Raw genomic sequence first — 17,688 nt, 5'->3', positions numbered from 1 at the left:
AATGGCTGTGGATATCTTATTAACTCTTGGAGGCTTAGACCTCGTATGTCTTTACCACTAGCGTCACTGTGGAAGCAGGAAGGAGACACACAAACCAACTGGTCATTTTTATTATTTTTTTTACTTTGTTTCCTTTGTTACTATGGTTAGAAATTTCATCAGTTAGTAGGTTTGAAGAGTCTCTTGCTAAAATGCAAACTCCTTGAAAGTAAGAATTATTCCATTCATTCTCTTTGTATCTCCAGTGCCTACCTCATTGGATAGCAAACAAGAACTGGACCTGAAATCCACAAGCAAAGGAAATCCCTAGAGCAGGGGTGGCAAGCCTATAGCCTTGAGGCCATATGTGGCCCTCTAGGTCCTCAAGTGTGGGCCTTTGAAGGAATCCAAACTCTTCACGTTCTGTCAAAGGGCCTGGAGGGCCACATGGGGCCTCAAGGCCATAGGTTCCCCACCCATGCCCTACATGAAGACCTTTCCTCTGCCAATACAGATCAGGACCTTTGCTTTAACATATAGTTGTACAAAGCTGTGCAGATATCTGAGAGGATAAGTGATTACCAAGGACCATTTATATGGTGTTTTTCAGAGGCTAAAGTCAGCTCTCTATGCCCTATGACACACTTCTTACAATATCATCCAAGAAAAAAATGAGGCTTAAAAATGTTTGTTGATTAATTATCTAGGTGTTCTTCAGATACAAAACTCTGGCTATTGTACTAAAGAATAATCACAACAAAGAATTTCAAATATTATCTAATTTTCATATTTCATTAGCATGTTTAGTGAGATGCAATTAAACGTATATATACACATGTATAATATATATGTGTACATATGTATGCGTATATAAGTGCACGAGTATGTAAGTTGCATTAGATTGAAACCATAACTCACCTTTTATCACTTCGTTAATTTTAGAAAAAAATATTTAAGGTTTCTTTTTGACCAATTTCCTTAAAAGCACCCAACACAAGGTGAGACCCATTGTAAGCATTGGATTAATACTTATTGATTTGTCTTATACATCTAAAATCCAGTACAAAGGTTTAGACCTCGATGATAGATGAGCTCACATACAGATGTACAAAAATAAAAATAAGAAGACGAAAGACTAAAGAATTCCTGGGTTCAAATCTCATCTTTGAAATACAAAGCTATGACAGTATGGACAAATTATTCTTGAAAAAGTACTTTAAAGACCAAAAGATGTAGAAGGGTGGCTGATCTATATTTGTAAAGTTTCTTCACTGAAATGAAATCAGAGGTCTATTTCAAAACTGATTTTGCTATTTCAAATCCTGCTATATATTTTGTCTCATCTGATTACTGAATCTCTCTTTGGACCCCAGTTGCCATATTTATAATAAGAAAAGAAAGAAAAGAAAAGCCAGTGAGAGGATCCTTCACTGAACACTGTAAATTCTTAATAAATAGTATTTCATTAATGAATAGATAAATAGCAGTGATTTGATATTTATACAAAAATTTAAAGTTTGGAAAGAACTTTGCATATATAGTTTCATTTGATCCTCACATAGGGACTATGGCATAGGAATTACAGTTGTTTAAGTAAATTTTCTTTAACTCAGTAAACTGATAGAGAAGGGAAAGGACCTACTGAAGTCATACAACTCAGAAGAGATGGAGGCCAAACTGCGCCCCACATTTCTTTAGTCCAATCCCTTTCTGCCTTAGATCTCCTCTTTCTCAATGAATGATTAGGGAGGTAAAGACCTTCTTGAGATCTGCCTCACTGGCCAGAGCATGTCCATAGCATTGTAATAATTTTCAGATTTCACATTGTTAGAAAGGATACCGATCAGCTGGAGAGAGCCTGAAGGAAAGTAAGCAGGATGGTGAAGGACCTCAAGTGTTTTGACTGACAGGAAAGTGTGGAGGGAACGGAGAATATCAAGCCTATTTAAGAGAAGACTTAGGTAGGAAATGTCTGCTTTCTTCTACTTCTTAGATGGCAATCAGACCAGAGTGGAATTAGATTTATTTCTCTTTATACCAGGTGGCAAAATTAGGAGCAAAGGGTTGGAACTGTAGGAAGAAAGTTTCAGCTTGATCTAAATAAAGGCTTCCTAACAATTAAAATTATACAGAAATAGAAGGGACTGCCTTGGGAGATAGTGGGTCTTCCTTCACTGAAGAGCTTCAAGCAAAGACTGGGCAACTACTTGTCAGTAGCAGTATAGGAGGGTATTATGTATAGATGTGGATCAGATCAGAAGGTCAGTGAGGTACTTTCCAACTCTGAGAGGATATAATTATTCTGTGATAAAAGAATGAATGGAAGGATGGATGGATGGATGGATGGATGGTTGAATGGATGGATGAATGGAAGGATGAATGAAAGAATGGAAGGATTACCCCTACCTATTTTATTGAATGGTTGTGAGGATAATATAAAACACCATTTACTAGCATAGAATATCATACAAAAGTAAGGGCAATCCTTTACAGTAACCTTAAAAGGCAGACACTCAAGGAAAGTTAAAAAAAAAACCCTTATGTAAAGAGATGGCGAGAAATGAGATCATATTTATTACACTGCCAACCCCTACGTAGCCTAGCCTTTTGCATTTTAACAGTTCTTTGTGTCAGTAGCTAAAGGCTGTCATAATTCAAAGCACAATCATAATAATAACTGGCATTTATCTAGTATATTACATTAGAAAATTCTTTTTATACCTTGCCTCATTTATATAGTGCTTTACATTAGAAAATTTTTATACATTGCCTCATTTCATCTCCACAACATCTCTGTGAAGTAAAGTTGTCCCCATATGACCAAATCAGGAACTGAGGATTGCAAAGGGGAAATGACTTGTCTAAGATCACATGATGGCAGCTATGTAGTTTAAACCCTGGCTTTCAACCACCAATAACAATTCTTCTTATGCTACATCATGTTGCCTCTGACCCAATAAATAATAAAAATTTTCCCCCAAATCAGGGTTGATTCAAAGATGGTGAGACTATAAGTGTGGATGTCAGTCATTATAAATGGCATTTTCTTTATCAAAATAGAACCCGGGGCCCGGGACACTTGAATGTTTAAAAGGATGCTGTTTTTCTAATATTTATGTGGATTTTATTGAAATGTGAAGTCCTAGTCCAATTACCTAAGGAGACAGACACTCAAAGTGAGTAAAAACCTCCCATAAAGAAGACTGAGGGAAATGATTTGATTTGTCATAAAACCAGATTTACTTATATCGTGAAAGTGAGCAGAGCATTTTCATTTTTCTTTATGTCTCAGGTTAATAGGCCACATCCTCATTTGGGAGAGGCCTTCATGAGGCATCCATTATATATGTGAAAAGGCCATTAGGTTCTCTGTGACAACAAGGGAAATAATAGATATTAAGGGGTAGATAGAGGATTGGTAACACAGAGAGTTAGGTAAGAATTCCCATGTTCCATAAATTCGAGAGAAACCAGAATGGAAAGAGAGGGGGAGGGACAGTTCATATCAAGGGGCTCATGGGTAAGGTGACTGGGGCCAAGTCTCCTCCCTGCCTTTATGCATGTATATGTGTGTTCAGTCCCTGCAGTCTTGTCCAACTCTTGACGACCATATTTAGAGTTTTCTTGGCAAAGATACTGGAGGGCTTTGCCATTTCCTTCTCCAGTTCATTTTAGAACTGATGAAACTGAGGCAAACAGGATTAAATAACTTGCAAAGGACACACAGCTAGGAAGTATCTGAGGCCAGATTGAACTCATTTCACTCCAGACATAACATTCTATCCACTGTGCCACCTACCTACCTCCTTACTTCTATACCCTGTGTTTTTGGGGCAGGCTGTCCCACTTCCCTGGAATAGCATTCATTCTCTCCACTACCCATCTGGGACTTATTCTCTTGAACCCGACTAAAGTACTACCACCTCCAGAAAGCTTTCTCTGATTCCTCCAGCCATTGTTGATCCTTCACTTTCTTGAGCTCAAAGACAACTATATGTATGTGTGTGTGTGTTTTATTGTTTTCATTGTAGACCTGTTATTTTTTAAAGTATATGCATCAGATTACAGATTAGAGTTGGAAGGGACCCCAAATGCCTCAATGATTCCATCCCTTTTCTTTTACATGAAAGGAAAGCAAAGACAGGACCAGAGAAGTTAAACAAGTTGTCTAAGGATATAGAGTTAATAAGCCACGAAGGGCAGGGCTGTGTAGAAGGAAATTCAGAAGAACTTGAGAATTAATCGCTAAATCTTCAGTAAGAACATTTACACCTTGGAAATTGGTAAACCTCTACAAATCAGGGCTTGATTGATTCTTCTGTTGATTGTCTCCACTTAAGAAGGTCATGGATAAAATGTTAATCAAAAAGATTAAATCTAAAGGCATGTAACGCATACATATTGTTTATTTTAAGCATTTACCAGCAAAGCACTGACTGAGGGTCATGTCCGAACTCTGATTTCAGAGCCAGAACACTATCCACTCCACTGGTTCATCAAGTAGTAAACTTTTGTGTTCCAATAGAGAATGGGAACTCTTATGGATTTTATCATCCTTGTGAGAAGTCATCCAGTCAGCAAGCATAATAGGAAGAACATGAGCCTACATTTATTGACTCTGACTTGTACCCACTATGCCATGGTACCTCTAATCACACAGGTCATCACTTAAGTTTACATTATTTCCTATTTAATATAAATTGTAAATTATTTCTTATCTCCTATGTCCTAGGTTTTGTCATCCTGTCTAATTCATTACCTCTTTCTCTTAACTAGGCCTCATGATAAAAGGGGTTTGGTCTGGATGATATCTGCTGAACACTTCCATTTCTGAATTATAGCCAGGGAAGGTTTGCTGCATTGGACGGAACATTGAACAAGTCCCATCTAGCCCTGAGATTTTGTGGTTTTATGAGTTTGTCTAGGCAGTGAGATTTGAGGGATGATGCCACAAAATCAAGATTATTCATTTGTCTATTCCAGTGCCTGAAATTCAGATCGCAAAAGTCATTCCATTTGCCTTTTCATTTGACCTTGTTAAAAACCACATTATTTTCAAGGAAATAATAAATTAAATGTCCTTATTTCTTCTGGCAGAGAGATGGTATTAACATTCCTATCTTTCCTGTCTTCTTACAACTTATTCTTTCACATAATATAAAATCCAGTGGCACTGGCCTATTTATTCCTTGAATAAAGTGGTCCGATTTTCATCTCCTTCCCCTGTGCATTTGCACTTAGTCTCCAAGTCTTAAATTCTCTTCCTCCTCACATCTACCTCCTGATTCCTTCAAGTCTCAGCTAAAATTCTACCTGCCATAAGAAACCTTTCCTGGGATGGCTAGGTGGCACAGTAAATAGAGCACCAGCCTTGGAATCAGGAGGACCTGAGTTCAAATCCTGCCTCAAGCACTTAACACTTACTAGCTGTGTAACCTTGGGCAAGTCAATTAACTCCAATTGCCCTGCCTTTCCCCCTACAAAATGAGTAAAAAAAGTAACCTTTCCCTGTTTGCCTTAAGGCTAGTGCCTTTCCTCTGCAATGACCTTACAACTGTATTTTCTTTTCTATATGTTTTATACACACACACACACATGTCTATAATGTCTTCTCCATTATACTGTGAGCTCCTGGAGAGCATGGACAGTTTTTCAAATGTTTTTATACCTAGGGCTTAGCATACTGAGTTGTTAATAAACATTTATTGAGTGAGTGACATTCAGCTGTTAGAGTGGATGAATAGTAAACTAATCCATAATAATGCATTAATGGGTATTACTGGATCAGCTTAGCTAAATATGATACTAAGAGCCCCAATAGAGAACAGGACCTGGAAAAAAATGGGACACAGAACAAGGAAACTTTACTGGGAGAATCAAAAGCTTCCCTCAGCAAAGTCTGGATCATGGCACTGTTTGGACAGGGAATGCCTAGGTGATATACTATAATTGTAGTGAGAGAGAAGAGAAAGTGATTACTTGATAATTGACGTGAGGCCAGTACAGAAATAAAGGGAGAGAAATGAGTGGCGAAAGGCAGGGGAGGAGAAGGAGCCAAGAAGACGAATGTAATGTCTGCACTAAAGACTGGTTGTCAAAAATGCCAGAAATCCACTGACCTTGTGCTTACCTGCATATTCTATTCCATTTCTTCTTCATCCCTTTAAAGAAGCTGGAGAGCAATGTGTTCAAGGAAGGGGATATTAACCTGGGGGCCATGATTTTTTAAAAAAACATTTTGATCACTGTGTATCCATATACATTGTTTCCTCTGTGATCCTATTCATTATATGCAATTCATTTTATTGCTCTGCTAAAGGGCTCATGGTCCTCACCCATTGACCAAAGTTACCCATGAAACTAAACAGGTTAAGAACACTTGTTATTTACAGCAAGTCCAAGATGAGGTATCAGGGTCAAACCTATATTATGTGCATATTAGTGACAACAATTAAAAAATCCCTTATAGTATTGTAACACTTGACGAATTACAAACCACTTCAACATATACTCACTCCTTAAGTTTCACAGAAGTCTTGGCAATTGTTCAATACAGACACCATTCTCACCCTTTATACATATGTGGAAACTGAGACAGACATTCTAAATATTAGTGACCGGCTTCAGGTAGAGGTTGGAATAGTGTTTGTTGAAATATTATGATGTATTCTCATGGGCTAGCTAGAATATCATGGAAAGAACATGGGGCTTGTTGTCAGTACAATTAAACAGAGAGAACACAGGGCCTAGATACAGGAAGACTTGAATTTGAATCTTGCCTCAGGTACTTATTCTCTGAATGGCAGTGTGTAAATCACTTACACCTTTTGGCCTCAGTTGTCTTATCTATAATGTGAGATGGTTAGACTCAATGACTTCTAAGGTTTCCTCCAGCTCTAAATATATGATGCTAGAAAGAGAGGGGAAGGAAGTTAATAAGTTTTTCTAAATGCTTTACAAATGTTATTACATGCTATGACCTGGCCTCAAATCTTTTCCACTTGAACAAGGCACTCACTCCATTGGAGGCTCTGTTTCTTCATCTTATAAAATGGAGAAAATAAATCCCATCTTGCCTATCTTGCAAGACTGTTTTGAGTATGATTTAAGTAAAGTGCTTTATAATGTAAACCATTATGTAAGGACTAGGACAAGGAGGATGCTGATGTTGCTAAAGTCCTCTCTGCCTAAAAAAAAAATCTACAATTTTCCCAAAGTCCCATAGCTAATTAAAGGGACAGAGCTAAAACTCTGCCACTTAATTCAAACTTCTGAACCTTTACTAAATGCCTACTAGGACAAGGTGCTTTTTTTGGTCACAGGGGACCTCCCTGACCTCAATGAGCACATAGTCTTCAATAAGCAAATGATATGTACACAGATAAATAAACATGATATGTAGATATAGATATGCATGTACATGTGTATATGTATATATATATATATGTGTGTATACAACATATATACATACCCATATAACCATATGTGTGTATATATATATATATATGGGAAGATATCTAACAACAAGGGGAAGGAAGGGTCTTATGTAAGAGGTGGTACAAAGTATATTCTAGAGACCACAACAATCTCTTTACATTACATCTGCATCACTGAAGCCAGCTTAGTGCTACAAATAACACCTTGGAGTTTGGTTATCTCCCCATTTCAGAGGCAGTCTTCTTTGTACTTGAAATCAGTCTCTGATTTAAAAGAATTAGACTGTGGCAGAATCCAGTAAATAAGCACATTGACTGGAAACTCACAGTAAAACAAATGTGACCCAATGATCACCAATAGTATCCTGATGACTTACAGGATCTTATTCTGGGAAACCCAAGGACTAAGGTATTCACTGCTTACTTAGAACAGCAGGGGCCGCTAGGTGGCGCCATAGTGCACAGTGCTCCCAGTGTGGAGGCAGGTAGAACTGAATTCAAATGTGCTTATGGATATTTACTAGTTTTCTATACCTAGACAAAACATGTAACCTCTATCTCCCTAAGTTTCCTTAGTTGTAAAAAGTAGATAATAACTGCATGTTCCAGGGTTTTTCAGAGGTTCATATTCGATAATATTGCTAAATCTCATTTGCTATTATTGATTATTAGTTAACTAAATATTATCAATAACTAGTATTTGTGAAGTGTTTAGCATAGAAGTAGATAGGAACTACATAAATGCTTATCCCCTTCCTTTCTCCTTTACTCATGCATGAGTATATGTGTCCAAAGATATGACATGGGAATAATATCAATAGCAATACTGTCTGTATTTGCATCATCTGGTCAGCTTTAGACCTGTGTTTCAAATTTAGCTGGGTAAGAAGGTGGTGCCACAGTGAATAGAGCACTGGATCTACAATCTGAAAGATTCATCTTCCTGAGTTCAAATCTGACCTAGCCATGTGACCCTGGGCAAGACAAATTTAACCCTCCTTGCCTCTGTTTCCTCACCTGTAAAATGAGCTGGCGAAGGATTCCAGGATCTCTTCCAAGAAAACCACAAATGGTGTCATAAAGATTCAGAAATGATTAAAAATAACTGAACAACAAAAAATATGACTGGCAGGCTCATCAAGGATCTGTGAAAGGATAATCTGTTTTCTATTTGAAGAAATAGTCACAAAATTAGGGGCAAAGAGCTGGATAAAGTACTGTTATTTTCATTATCCTTTAGCATATTCATCATACAAGGATGAGGTTGTTGAAATGATTAACGGACAACAGAAGGAAGTCTCTCACTGAAGGCTATTTCCAATAATTAAAGAAAATTTTCTTAAAGTCTCCCAAGTCAAAGCACTAGTCTAGCTACAGATCTGCTAAAAATTTACTCAATTTTCCACATTCAACTTTACTTTATCATTGATTCTGCCATTTGACCCCAGTCATGACATTAATTTTGTCTGATATATGGTGAAGACAATAAGATTATCTATGGGCATAGTAACATTAAGAAATGTCCAAAACTCAATTCCAAAAAACTCATGATGGAAAATGCTATCCACACCTAGAGAAAGAACTATGGTGTATGAATGTAGATCAAAGTATATTGTTTCTTTTCTTTCTTTCTTTTTCTTTCTTTCTTTCTTTCTTCGTTCCTTTCTTTCTTTCTTTCTTTCTTTCTTCCTTCCTTTCTTTCTTTCCTTCTTTTTTTTGGTTTTTGCTTTTGTTTCTTCTTTTGTGGTTCTTTCTCCTTGTTTCTAATTCTTCTTTACAACATGATTAAGAAGGATGTTTAAAAAAATGTCCAAACCTGAGACAAATATTTCAGGCTGGGGAGTCTGGAGCTGGGCCCACTTTATCATTATATTAAAGTATGAAGAAAGAAATTGGATAGAAAATTCATCAACAATCATTTATTAAGTACTTACTATGTGTCTAACATGTCAAACACTGTGCTAAGTGCTATGAATATAGAAAGAAAAGAAATAAATTAAAAACCAACCAGCCAACAAAAAAAAAAACCACCACCAACAAAAAGGTTCCTGCCCTAAAAGATCTTATATTTTGCTGGACCTCAACTTATACTACTCCTCATCTCTTCAGTCTTGTTTAGTAATAGTATTATTCCTCTATTAGCACTCAGAATTGGGTATTTGGGGTTAAGTGACTTGCTCAAGGTCACATGGCTAGTAAGTGTTAAGTGTCAGAGGCTGGATTTGAACTCAGGTCCTCCTGCCTCCAGGGCCGGTGCTCTATTCACTGTGCCACCTAGCCACACCTCATTTCCAATTTTTTACTATAAAAATACTGGGTTTGTAGTATGACCTTGGGTAAAGGACTTAATATCTCTTGGGCTCAGTTAGTTGATAGGCCCCTCCCATTCCTGAAATTTCTTACTTTCAAACAGCTTACAGTCTAATAGGGGAGAGAAAACATGCAAACAAATATAGATATATACATATGTATATATGGTTACAGATGTATAGATATATACATACACACTTAGTACTATAAATCTCATTATTTTAATATTCCATATACTTGCTAAAATTTCTCTATAACTCCAAAATCAATGTTTGCCACAATTTCACAGTCACCAGATGACAAGTAAAAGGCAGTGAGAAATTAGAGCTGCCTGACAGGCACGTTGCCAACTACGGTTGAACAAGGTAACACTTAGCCTTCTTGCTTCAGCTTTCATACATCAAATAAGAGTCCTTTTCAAGGTCTATTTAGTGCCACATTTCTCTCATTTTTATGCCTTTTGTTGATGATTTAACTGTTTCGAAAGAGCCCAAAGCATAATGCTAAAGTCCTATCTAGCATTCTTCAGTGCAAGAAAGTGCTGAGATGCCTTATGGAGATGAATGTATTAGCTAAGCTTTGCTTAGACATGAGTTATAGTGGTGTTGGTTATGAGTTCAATGTTAGTGAATCAACAATATGGTATATCCAGGATAAGGAAAAGGAAATGTGTCCTTCTGTACTTGAGGCTACTATAGAAAATGTTAAAGTAAATGCTGTGATCAGAGCTCCATAAAACCTAACCCCATATTTCCATAGGACCAATAGTTCAGTATTTAGTAATTAGTTTTTGTGTTGACCTTATAGAACATAGCTATTATGAATAACGAAAATTGTGTCTATCTCTTCATGACCCCTTTTGGGGTTTTCTGTGCAAAGATACTAGAGCAGATTGCCATTTCCTTCTACAGCTCATTTTACAGATGAGGAAAGTTAGGCAAATCGGGTTAAGTGATTTGTCCAAGGTCACACAGCTAGGAAGTATCTGAAGCCACATTTGAAATCAGGTCTTTCTGACTCCAGGTGTACTGCTCTATAAACTATACCACCTAGCTGTCCTAATTATTACTTTGTGGTGACTTTATAGAAATAACTTCTGCAAATGATGGGAATGAGCTGTATATGCAAGACAAGCTGAGTGGATTGAATCACATGATTCCTTAGGTCATCTTAGATCTCTTAACTTTCCTATGCCCTCAAGTAATAGTGTGAGATAAATGGATAGAGTGTTGTTTCATATGGAGAGAATTAAATTAAAATTAATTTAATTAACCTAAATTAATAGGTTAATCAATCCTAGGTCAGGCCTCTGGCAATTAGCAAAACAAGTTTAATTACTCCCCAATCATCATCACTGGCATCACCCTAACTAATATCTCTATAATACTTTATGATTTATAAAGGACTTCACATTATTTCATTTGGCCTTCCATGTGGCATTTTTTCAAACATGGGAAGACAAGTATAATGCCTTCCTATGTTTGCCCTATGTCCAGATTCAACAACCCAGTTACATCAACCAGTTGTAATAAAATATGAACTCAAATATATTTACCATATTATTTGTCCTCCTTAATGGCCAGCTTGGATATAACCTTAAGACAAGCTTTAAATATCTGAATCAAGTAAGAAGATGAGAAAGACGTAGCTGTTAAAGTTCCTTCCTATTGATATAGAGAAATCTCTATGGCAGAATCAAGAATCAGTCTCTCTTATTTTGGTAATCCCTGTGCATTACCCTCTGACAGGAAGCTCCCCAGATGAAAACCATCAACAATTTTCTTGTTTGTCTTCCTAATTATTTTGGAAAGCATTAATAGGGGCTAGTTTTGTGGGTATTTTAGAATATGTTTATTCATGGCAATACTGAGCAAAGACTTCAATCAACTGTGGGGAAACGGTGTTGGGAATTTGTCAAGCCTCAATTCCAGGTCAACTTACCTATTGTCAAATATATTTTTAAATGGATTAATATAGACCATGATCTTACACCATATGCCAAGATAAGGTCAAAATGGGCACATGATTTATACATGAAGAGTGATATCATATGAACATTAGGTGAGCATGGAATATGGATAGAGGAACAATATATGACCAAACTAAAGACAGAGAGGATCATAGAAAGTGAAATGGATAGTATTGATCACTTCAAATTAGAAAGCTTTTGCACAAAACAGTGTGACCAAAGTTAGAAAGAAAGCAGGAAACTGGGGTGGAAAGTTTATAGCAAGTTTCTCTGATAAAGGATTTATCAAAAATGCAGGAAACACCTAAATTTTAAAAAGTACCACCCCCAACTAATTGATTGTTAAAGGATATGAGCATGCAGTTTTCAGAAGTAGAAATCAAAGCTATCTATATTCATGTGAAAAATCCTCTAAATCACTATTGATCAGAAGAAATTCAAATAAAAAACTCCTCTGATGTATCATCTAACAGCTTGGTTAATATGGTAGAAAAGGAAAATGACAAATGCTGGTTGGAATGTGGAAAAGATTTGACACTAATGTACTATTGGTGGAGTTGAAAAGTGCTTCAACCATTCTGGAGAACAACTTAGAACTATATTCAAAGGATTGTAAAACTTTGCATACCCTTTGACCAAGCAATATCCCTACTAAGTCTGTATTATAAAGAGAGCAAAGAAAAGAGAAGAGAGACTATTTGTACAGAAGTATTTTTTAAGCAATTGGGGTTAAGTAACTTGCTCAAGGTTACACGGCCAGGTGTTTCTGGGTGGGTGCTAAGTGTCTGAGCCCAGATTCGATCCCCAGGTCATCCCAACACTGGAGCCGGTGCTCTTACTCACTGTGCTACCTGGCCGCCCCATACAAAGTATTTATATCAAGGGGAGACCAGGTGGCTCAGTGAGTAAGAGCACCGGCTCCAGTGTCGGGATGACCTGGATCAAATCTGGGCTCAGATACTCAGCACCACATCCAGAAATAACTAGCTGTGTAACCTTGAGCAAGTTACTTAACCCTGATAGCTTTTAAAAAAAAAAAAAGTATTTATATCAGCTTTTTTTGTAGTGACAATTTCCAAGAATTGGTAATTGAAGGGCTCCCTGTCAACTGGGGGATGGCTGAATGAGTTGTGGTATATAGTTGTGACAGAATCATACTGTGCTGTAAGGAATGCTGAGAGGAGTGGTTTCAGAAAAAAATATGGGAAAACTTATATGAGTTGATGCTAAGTGGAGTGAGGAGAAGCAGGAGAACACTGTAGACAGTAACAGAAATATTGTATGATGATCAACTGTGAAAGACTTAGCTGTAGCTACTCTGATCAATACAGTGGTCCAAGACAATTCTAAAGGATTCATAAAGAAAAATGCTATTACCATCAGAGAGAGAACTGATAAACATGCATACACACATATACACATATATGCATGCATGCATGTATAGATAGATATAGATATATGTATAGGTATACATATTTCTGTGTATATATACATATTTAAGTATAATTTTCAATTTAATTTATTTGTCTTTGTTTTTTGTATGTATGCTTTTATGCAACATGGATAATACAAAAATATGTTTTGATAACTTCACATGTATAATTGATATCATATTTCCTTTGTGCTTTTTCCAGGACTGGGAGCAGTGCAGAAGGGAGATAGTTTGGAACTAATTTTTTTTAATAAATGCTAAATGTTGATAAATAATATATTTTTTAAATAGGTTGGACCCTACGGGGTTATCTTTTCCTCATAAGTTCTGTAGGCATCATGGGAGTACAACAAGCAGAATTACATAAGTAAATCAGCAAAAGAAAGGATGAGCGAATGTTTCCAATAAACAAGGAAAATTGTATATCCATATATCATAAATCTGACCTCAGAAAAAGCTTACCTTGTCAAGAGCTGCTTTCTCCAACTCATCTTTAGCCACTGCTAGTTTTTGCTCCAAATCTGTTAGCTGTTGTGCCTGTGGAATAAACGTAGATATACACTTAATCACCTTTTCTACCAGCTTACATGTTTCTCCCCTTCAAATCAATCATACAAAGACTTGTTAACAACTTACTATATATAATACCTTGTGCTAGGCTCTGGAGATATGCAAATTAATACTGCAGTCTTAGAACTGAGGGACCTTTCAATAATAATACACATGAGATTTAGAGCAGGAAGGAAGCCCAGAAACCATGTAGTCAAAACACTTAATTTTGCATATGAGGAAACTGAGGTGTGTGAAGGTTTGTCCAAGTTCACAGAAGTCATAACTTTTGGAGGTCAATTTGAACCTAGGTCCTGGGACTCGGGAGTTTTCCACTATACTGACTGTCTCATATCTGGAGAGTTCTAAGCTCCACAGAGTACTCTCTTAGAGGGAAATAAAAGAGTTACACAGGTAACTATAACATTATTTGAAATATGTTTAAGAGAATAAGAAGAATATGATATGCCAGGAAATCAAATGAAGGAGAAATCACTCCTAGCTGTGGAATTTTTGAAGAAGTGGCATTTAAGTTGGGAAATAGAGGACAGGCAGGAGAGACAATAAGCGGAAAGCAAAGTGGGCATCCTTAGGTATTAGGAAGAAGCATGAATAAAGGCCAGAATGGTACATATATTGCATACAGTGGGTATGTTTTTGCTGTTGTTGTTTTGGGGGGATAGGCAGTGCTAAAAGGGAATTAGAGAACCACAGAAATAAAAATTGAAAGGTCCTTAAACACGGGGACAACTCATAGTCAATAAGCAATTTTTATTAGAGGTAACTAGATGGTACAGTGGATAGAGTCCTGGATCTGGAGTCAGGAAGACCTGAGATCAAATCCAGCTTCATATACTTACTAGTTGTGTGACCCTGGGCAACTCACTTAAGCCTGTTTGTCTCATTTTCCTCATCTGTAAAATGAGCTAGAAAAGGAAATGGCAAACCATCGCCAAGAAAACACCAAATGGGGTCATTAAGACAGGACTAAAACAATTGAAGACAACAACAAAAGGGATAACAATAGAATTTACATCTCCTATGGTTGTTATGAGCATTAAATGAGATATTATTCAGCATTTGCTAAACCTTGCAACAATAATACAGGAAAGCTAGCTATTGTTGTTCCAACTTTGTTTTTGAGGCAATCAAGGTTAAGTGACTTGGCCAGAGTCACATAGCTAGTAAATATGAGTCTGGATTTGAATCCAGGGCCTGTGCTCTATGCACTGTACCACCTAGCTGCCCCTATTATCCTTTGCATACCTGGCAAGCAATCATTACATTTCTTCTTGAAGAGTTCCACTGAAGGGTGTCCCCTATGTCTTGATATAGCCCATTCCATGTTTAAAAAGCTCTAATTGTTTAGGGATGCAATAACATAGGCTCTAGTTCTTTCTTTAGGGCTACATTAAAAAAAAAAACAAAAGCAAACACAAACTAACAAAAAACATCCTTTGATTTTTTTGTAGAAGAGTTAAATAGTGGGCTTGGGGTTAGAAAGATGGGAGCTCACTTCTTTCTTTTCTTTCATTTACTAATGTGACTCAAGTTTAGTGACTTAAACTGTGCCTCAATTAACTAACCTATAAAATGAGTATTTTTTGACAATGAGGGTCTCTAAAATACTCTTAAGTTCTAAACTTAGAGTTGGGATTCTTCTTCCATAGGACAGCCTTTCAAATACTTTAAAAACAATGATTTGGCTGGAACATAGAATTGTCAAAGGGAAAAGTGTGGAATAAAGTTTTAAAGAAACAGTATTACTAAGGTGTAGATACATTGAATAAGAAGATAAACCATCAGTTGAAGAACAGAGAGTGCAACTAGACCTTTCTACCACAAAAAGAGTTTAGAAGTATTGTGACAGATGGATCCGAAGGGGACAGAAAGACTGAACAAGTCACATGGTACCAATCACAGCAGTCCAAGTAAGAGGTAAGGATCAATGGAGATAATATTTGTAAATTACTTGGCACAGTGCCTAGCAAGGAATAGGCGTTTAATAAGCACTTGTTCCCCTTATCTCCTTCTATCATCCTGCAAAAGTATCCAGAGATAAAGAAAAAATACAAAACTATACTGCTCTTTGAAAATCAGTCAAAACTGAATGGAAAATAGTTTGCTGTGTTAAAATATTCACTTAATTAGGTTGGGGTGAAGAGTTTTCTGGATGATCAGACACCAAGTGCTTTACTGAACCTGAATGGCTAACTTCCATGGCAGTGTCAAGTCCTTTCCAGTATTTGATTTTAACCTATAAATGATTCCTCTGTGCTTTAATATTTATCTATTCTCTCTCTCTCTCTCTCTCTCTCTCTCTCTCCCCATTGTGCTTCTGCTAATATTGCTCCTGTCTTTACCAATTATAACAAGTGCCAAGCTATATTTCTTTCAAAATCCATCTCAAAATGATGCTCCAATATAAAGTCTTACTTAAAATTATAGGGTATAACATCTAAAAGGTATTTAGATATTATATAGGCTAGAGAAATTAAGGGAAAAGTAAGTTTACTGGAGGCAAGGTCTTCAATTGTAGCACTTATTACATTATTCATAGCTTATATATACTTTTTGATAGACTGATTTATTAAAGGTCACATGAAAACAAAATAAAAAGAAAACTGATGTCCACCACCCTGAGGTCACTCAGGTCCCTCTGTCACCACCCACAATAGCATCAGCAAGCCTGTACCCATAGATGCAAGGAAACAACACAGGTTTATGTTAAAATCCAATCCCTAATTCCCCTTTCCTCTTTCCATTGTCATAGAAATCTTAGTTCAAGGCTTGGGCCTAGACAGTAAGCTTGGCCATCTGGGAGCAAAAGACTGCTGGGGCCTGCAAGCCAGAATTACCAGAGCTGCAAAGTTCTAAACTGCAGTTCTACACAAAGCGAGCTCTGAACTGTCGTTGCCAGACACAAGGATTAAAGGAGAGCAAGAATAGGAGAGGTCGCCAGTTCAGGACAACATGATATTCTATCAATCCTGAAGGAAAAAAGCACGGCATATAGCTAGGAGCAGTTTGACCACCTGAAAATCAGCTGAGGCAGAGACTTAGTCTGGTGATCCATGAATTGCCCAGTGTGAGAGAAGTCTGAGATAATTTGAGATCCAGGCTCCAAGGAGGGAAAGGAGGCAAAAATGAGCGATAAGGAAAATAAGGAGGGAATGGGAATGACTGAAAATACTAAAGAATCCAAGAAGAAGATATCTCAAAGATCTTGAATACAATCAGATAAATCAACAGAAAAACAATAATAAAGGGAAATATGGGCCCCAGATGTAGTACATTAATTCAGGCAACTATGAATAAATACTTCAAAACGAAGGACAATAATTCAAAACTTGGTATGACAAGGGACCTTTTGGAATTTTGAAGAAAACATGGAACCACAACATGCTGTGCCTAAGTATTTTAAAAGAGAAATGAGAATTGTAAGTATGCAACTTATGTTATAAACAGAAGAAAAATGAGCAGAATAGACTTGGATTTACTATGTCAAACCTCACTAAAGAAACAAAAGAGAGAACAATAGATTGGGAATGTAAATTCACAGTAGTGAAGGACAACCTAGAAGAAGAAGAAAAGCAAAAACCAAAAACATTAAAAGAAAACATGCTCATGAGGCAAGGGAAACAAAAGGATCTTGAAGACAGAAGACATAGAAACAAGCCAAGAGGAACATGACATATAAAAACAAAAATCAAAATAAGCAGGACTAGCTCATGGGAAGGAGAAGAAAGATGAATCTATTTGATGGAGAGAAAAAAAAGAGGAGAAAGAACAAATAAACAAAACCCTAAAAAGAAAAGGGGTGACAAATAAGAAGAGGGGATATAGGAAGAAGGGAAGAGAGCCAGGGTGTTCCTAACCAGTTCCTAATCTATGATCCTATATTCTTCAGAATTGTGTCATCGAAACTTTAACCCTCTTGCCATAAAAAAAAGGCAACATGAAGTGGTTTGGAAGATGCTCTCTTTCTGGCACAGTTCACATTTCTTATTATT

General features: G+C 36.8%; 1 protein-coding gene across 1 annotated transcript in view; it reads right to left on the bottom strand.

Moving 5' to 3' along the window:
- The window catches only part of LUZP2 (leucine zipper protein 2), a 774,279-nt gene that overhangs the window by 165,656 nt on the left and 590,935 nt on the right, over positions 1–17,688 (bottom strand). The window contains exon 8 of the mRNA XM_069091307.1: positions 13,589–13,663. Coding sequence (XP_068947408.1) covers positions 13,589–13,663 — 75 coding nt within the window. The remainder of the gene's footprint in view (positions 1–13,588; positions 13,664–17,688) is intronic.

This window comes from Petaurus breviceps, unplaced genomic scaffold, assembly GCF_028583685.1.
Source record: "Petaurus breviceps papuanus isolate PSGF00001 unplaced genomic scaffold, PetGlider_PUasm1.0 188, whole genome shotgun sequence".
Lineage (NCBI taxonomy): Eukaryota > Metazoa > Chordata > Mammalia > Diprotodontia > Petauridae > Petaurus > Petaurus breviceps.
This window is presented reverse-complemented; position numbering and strand designations above follow the sequence as displayed.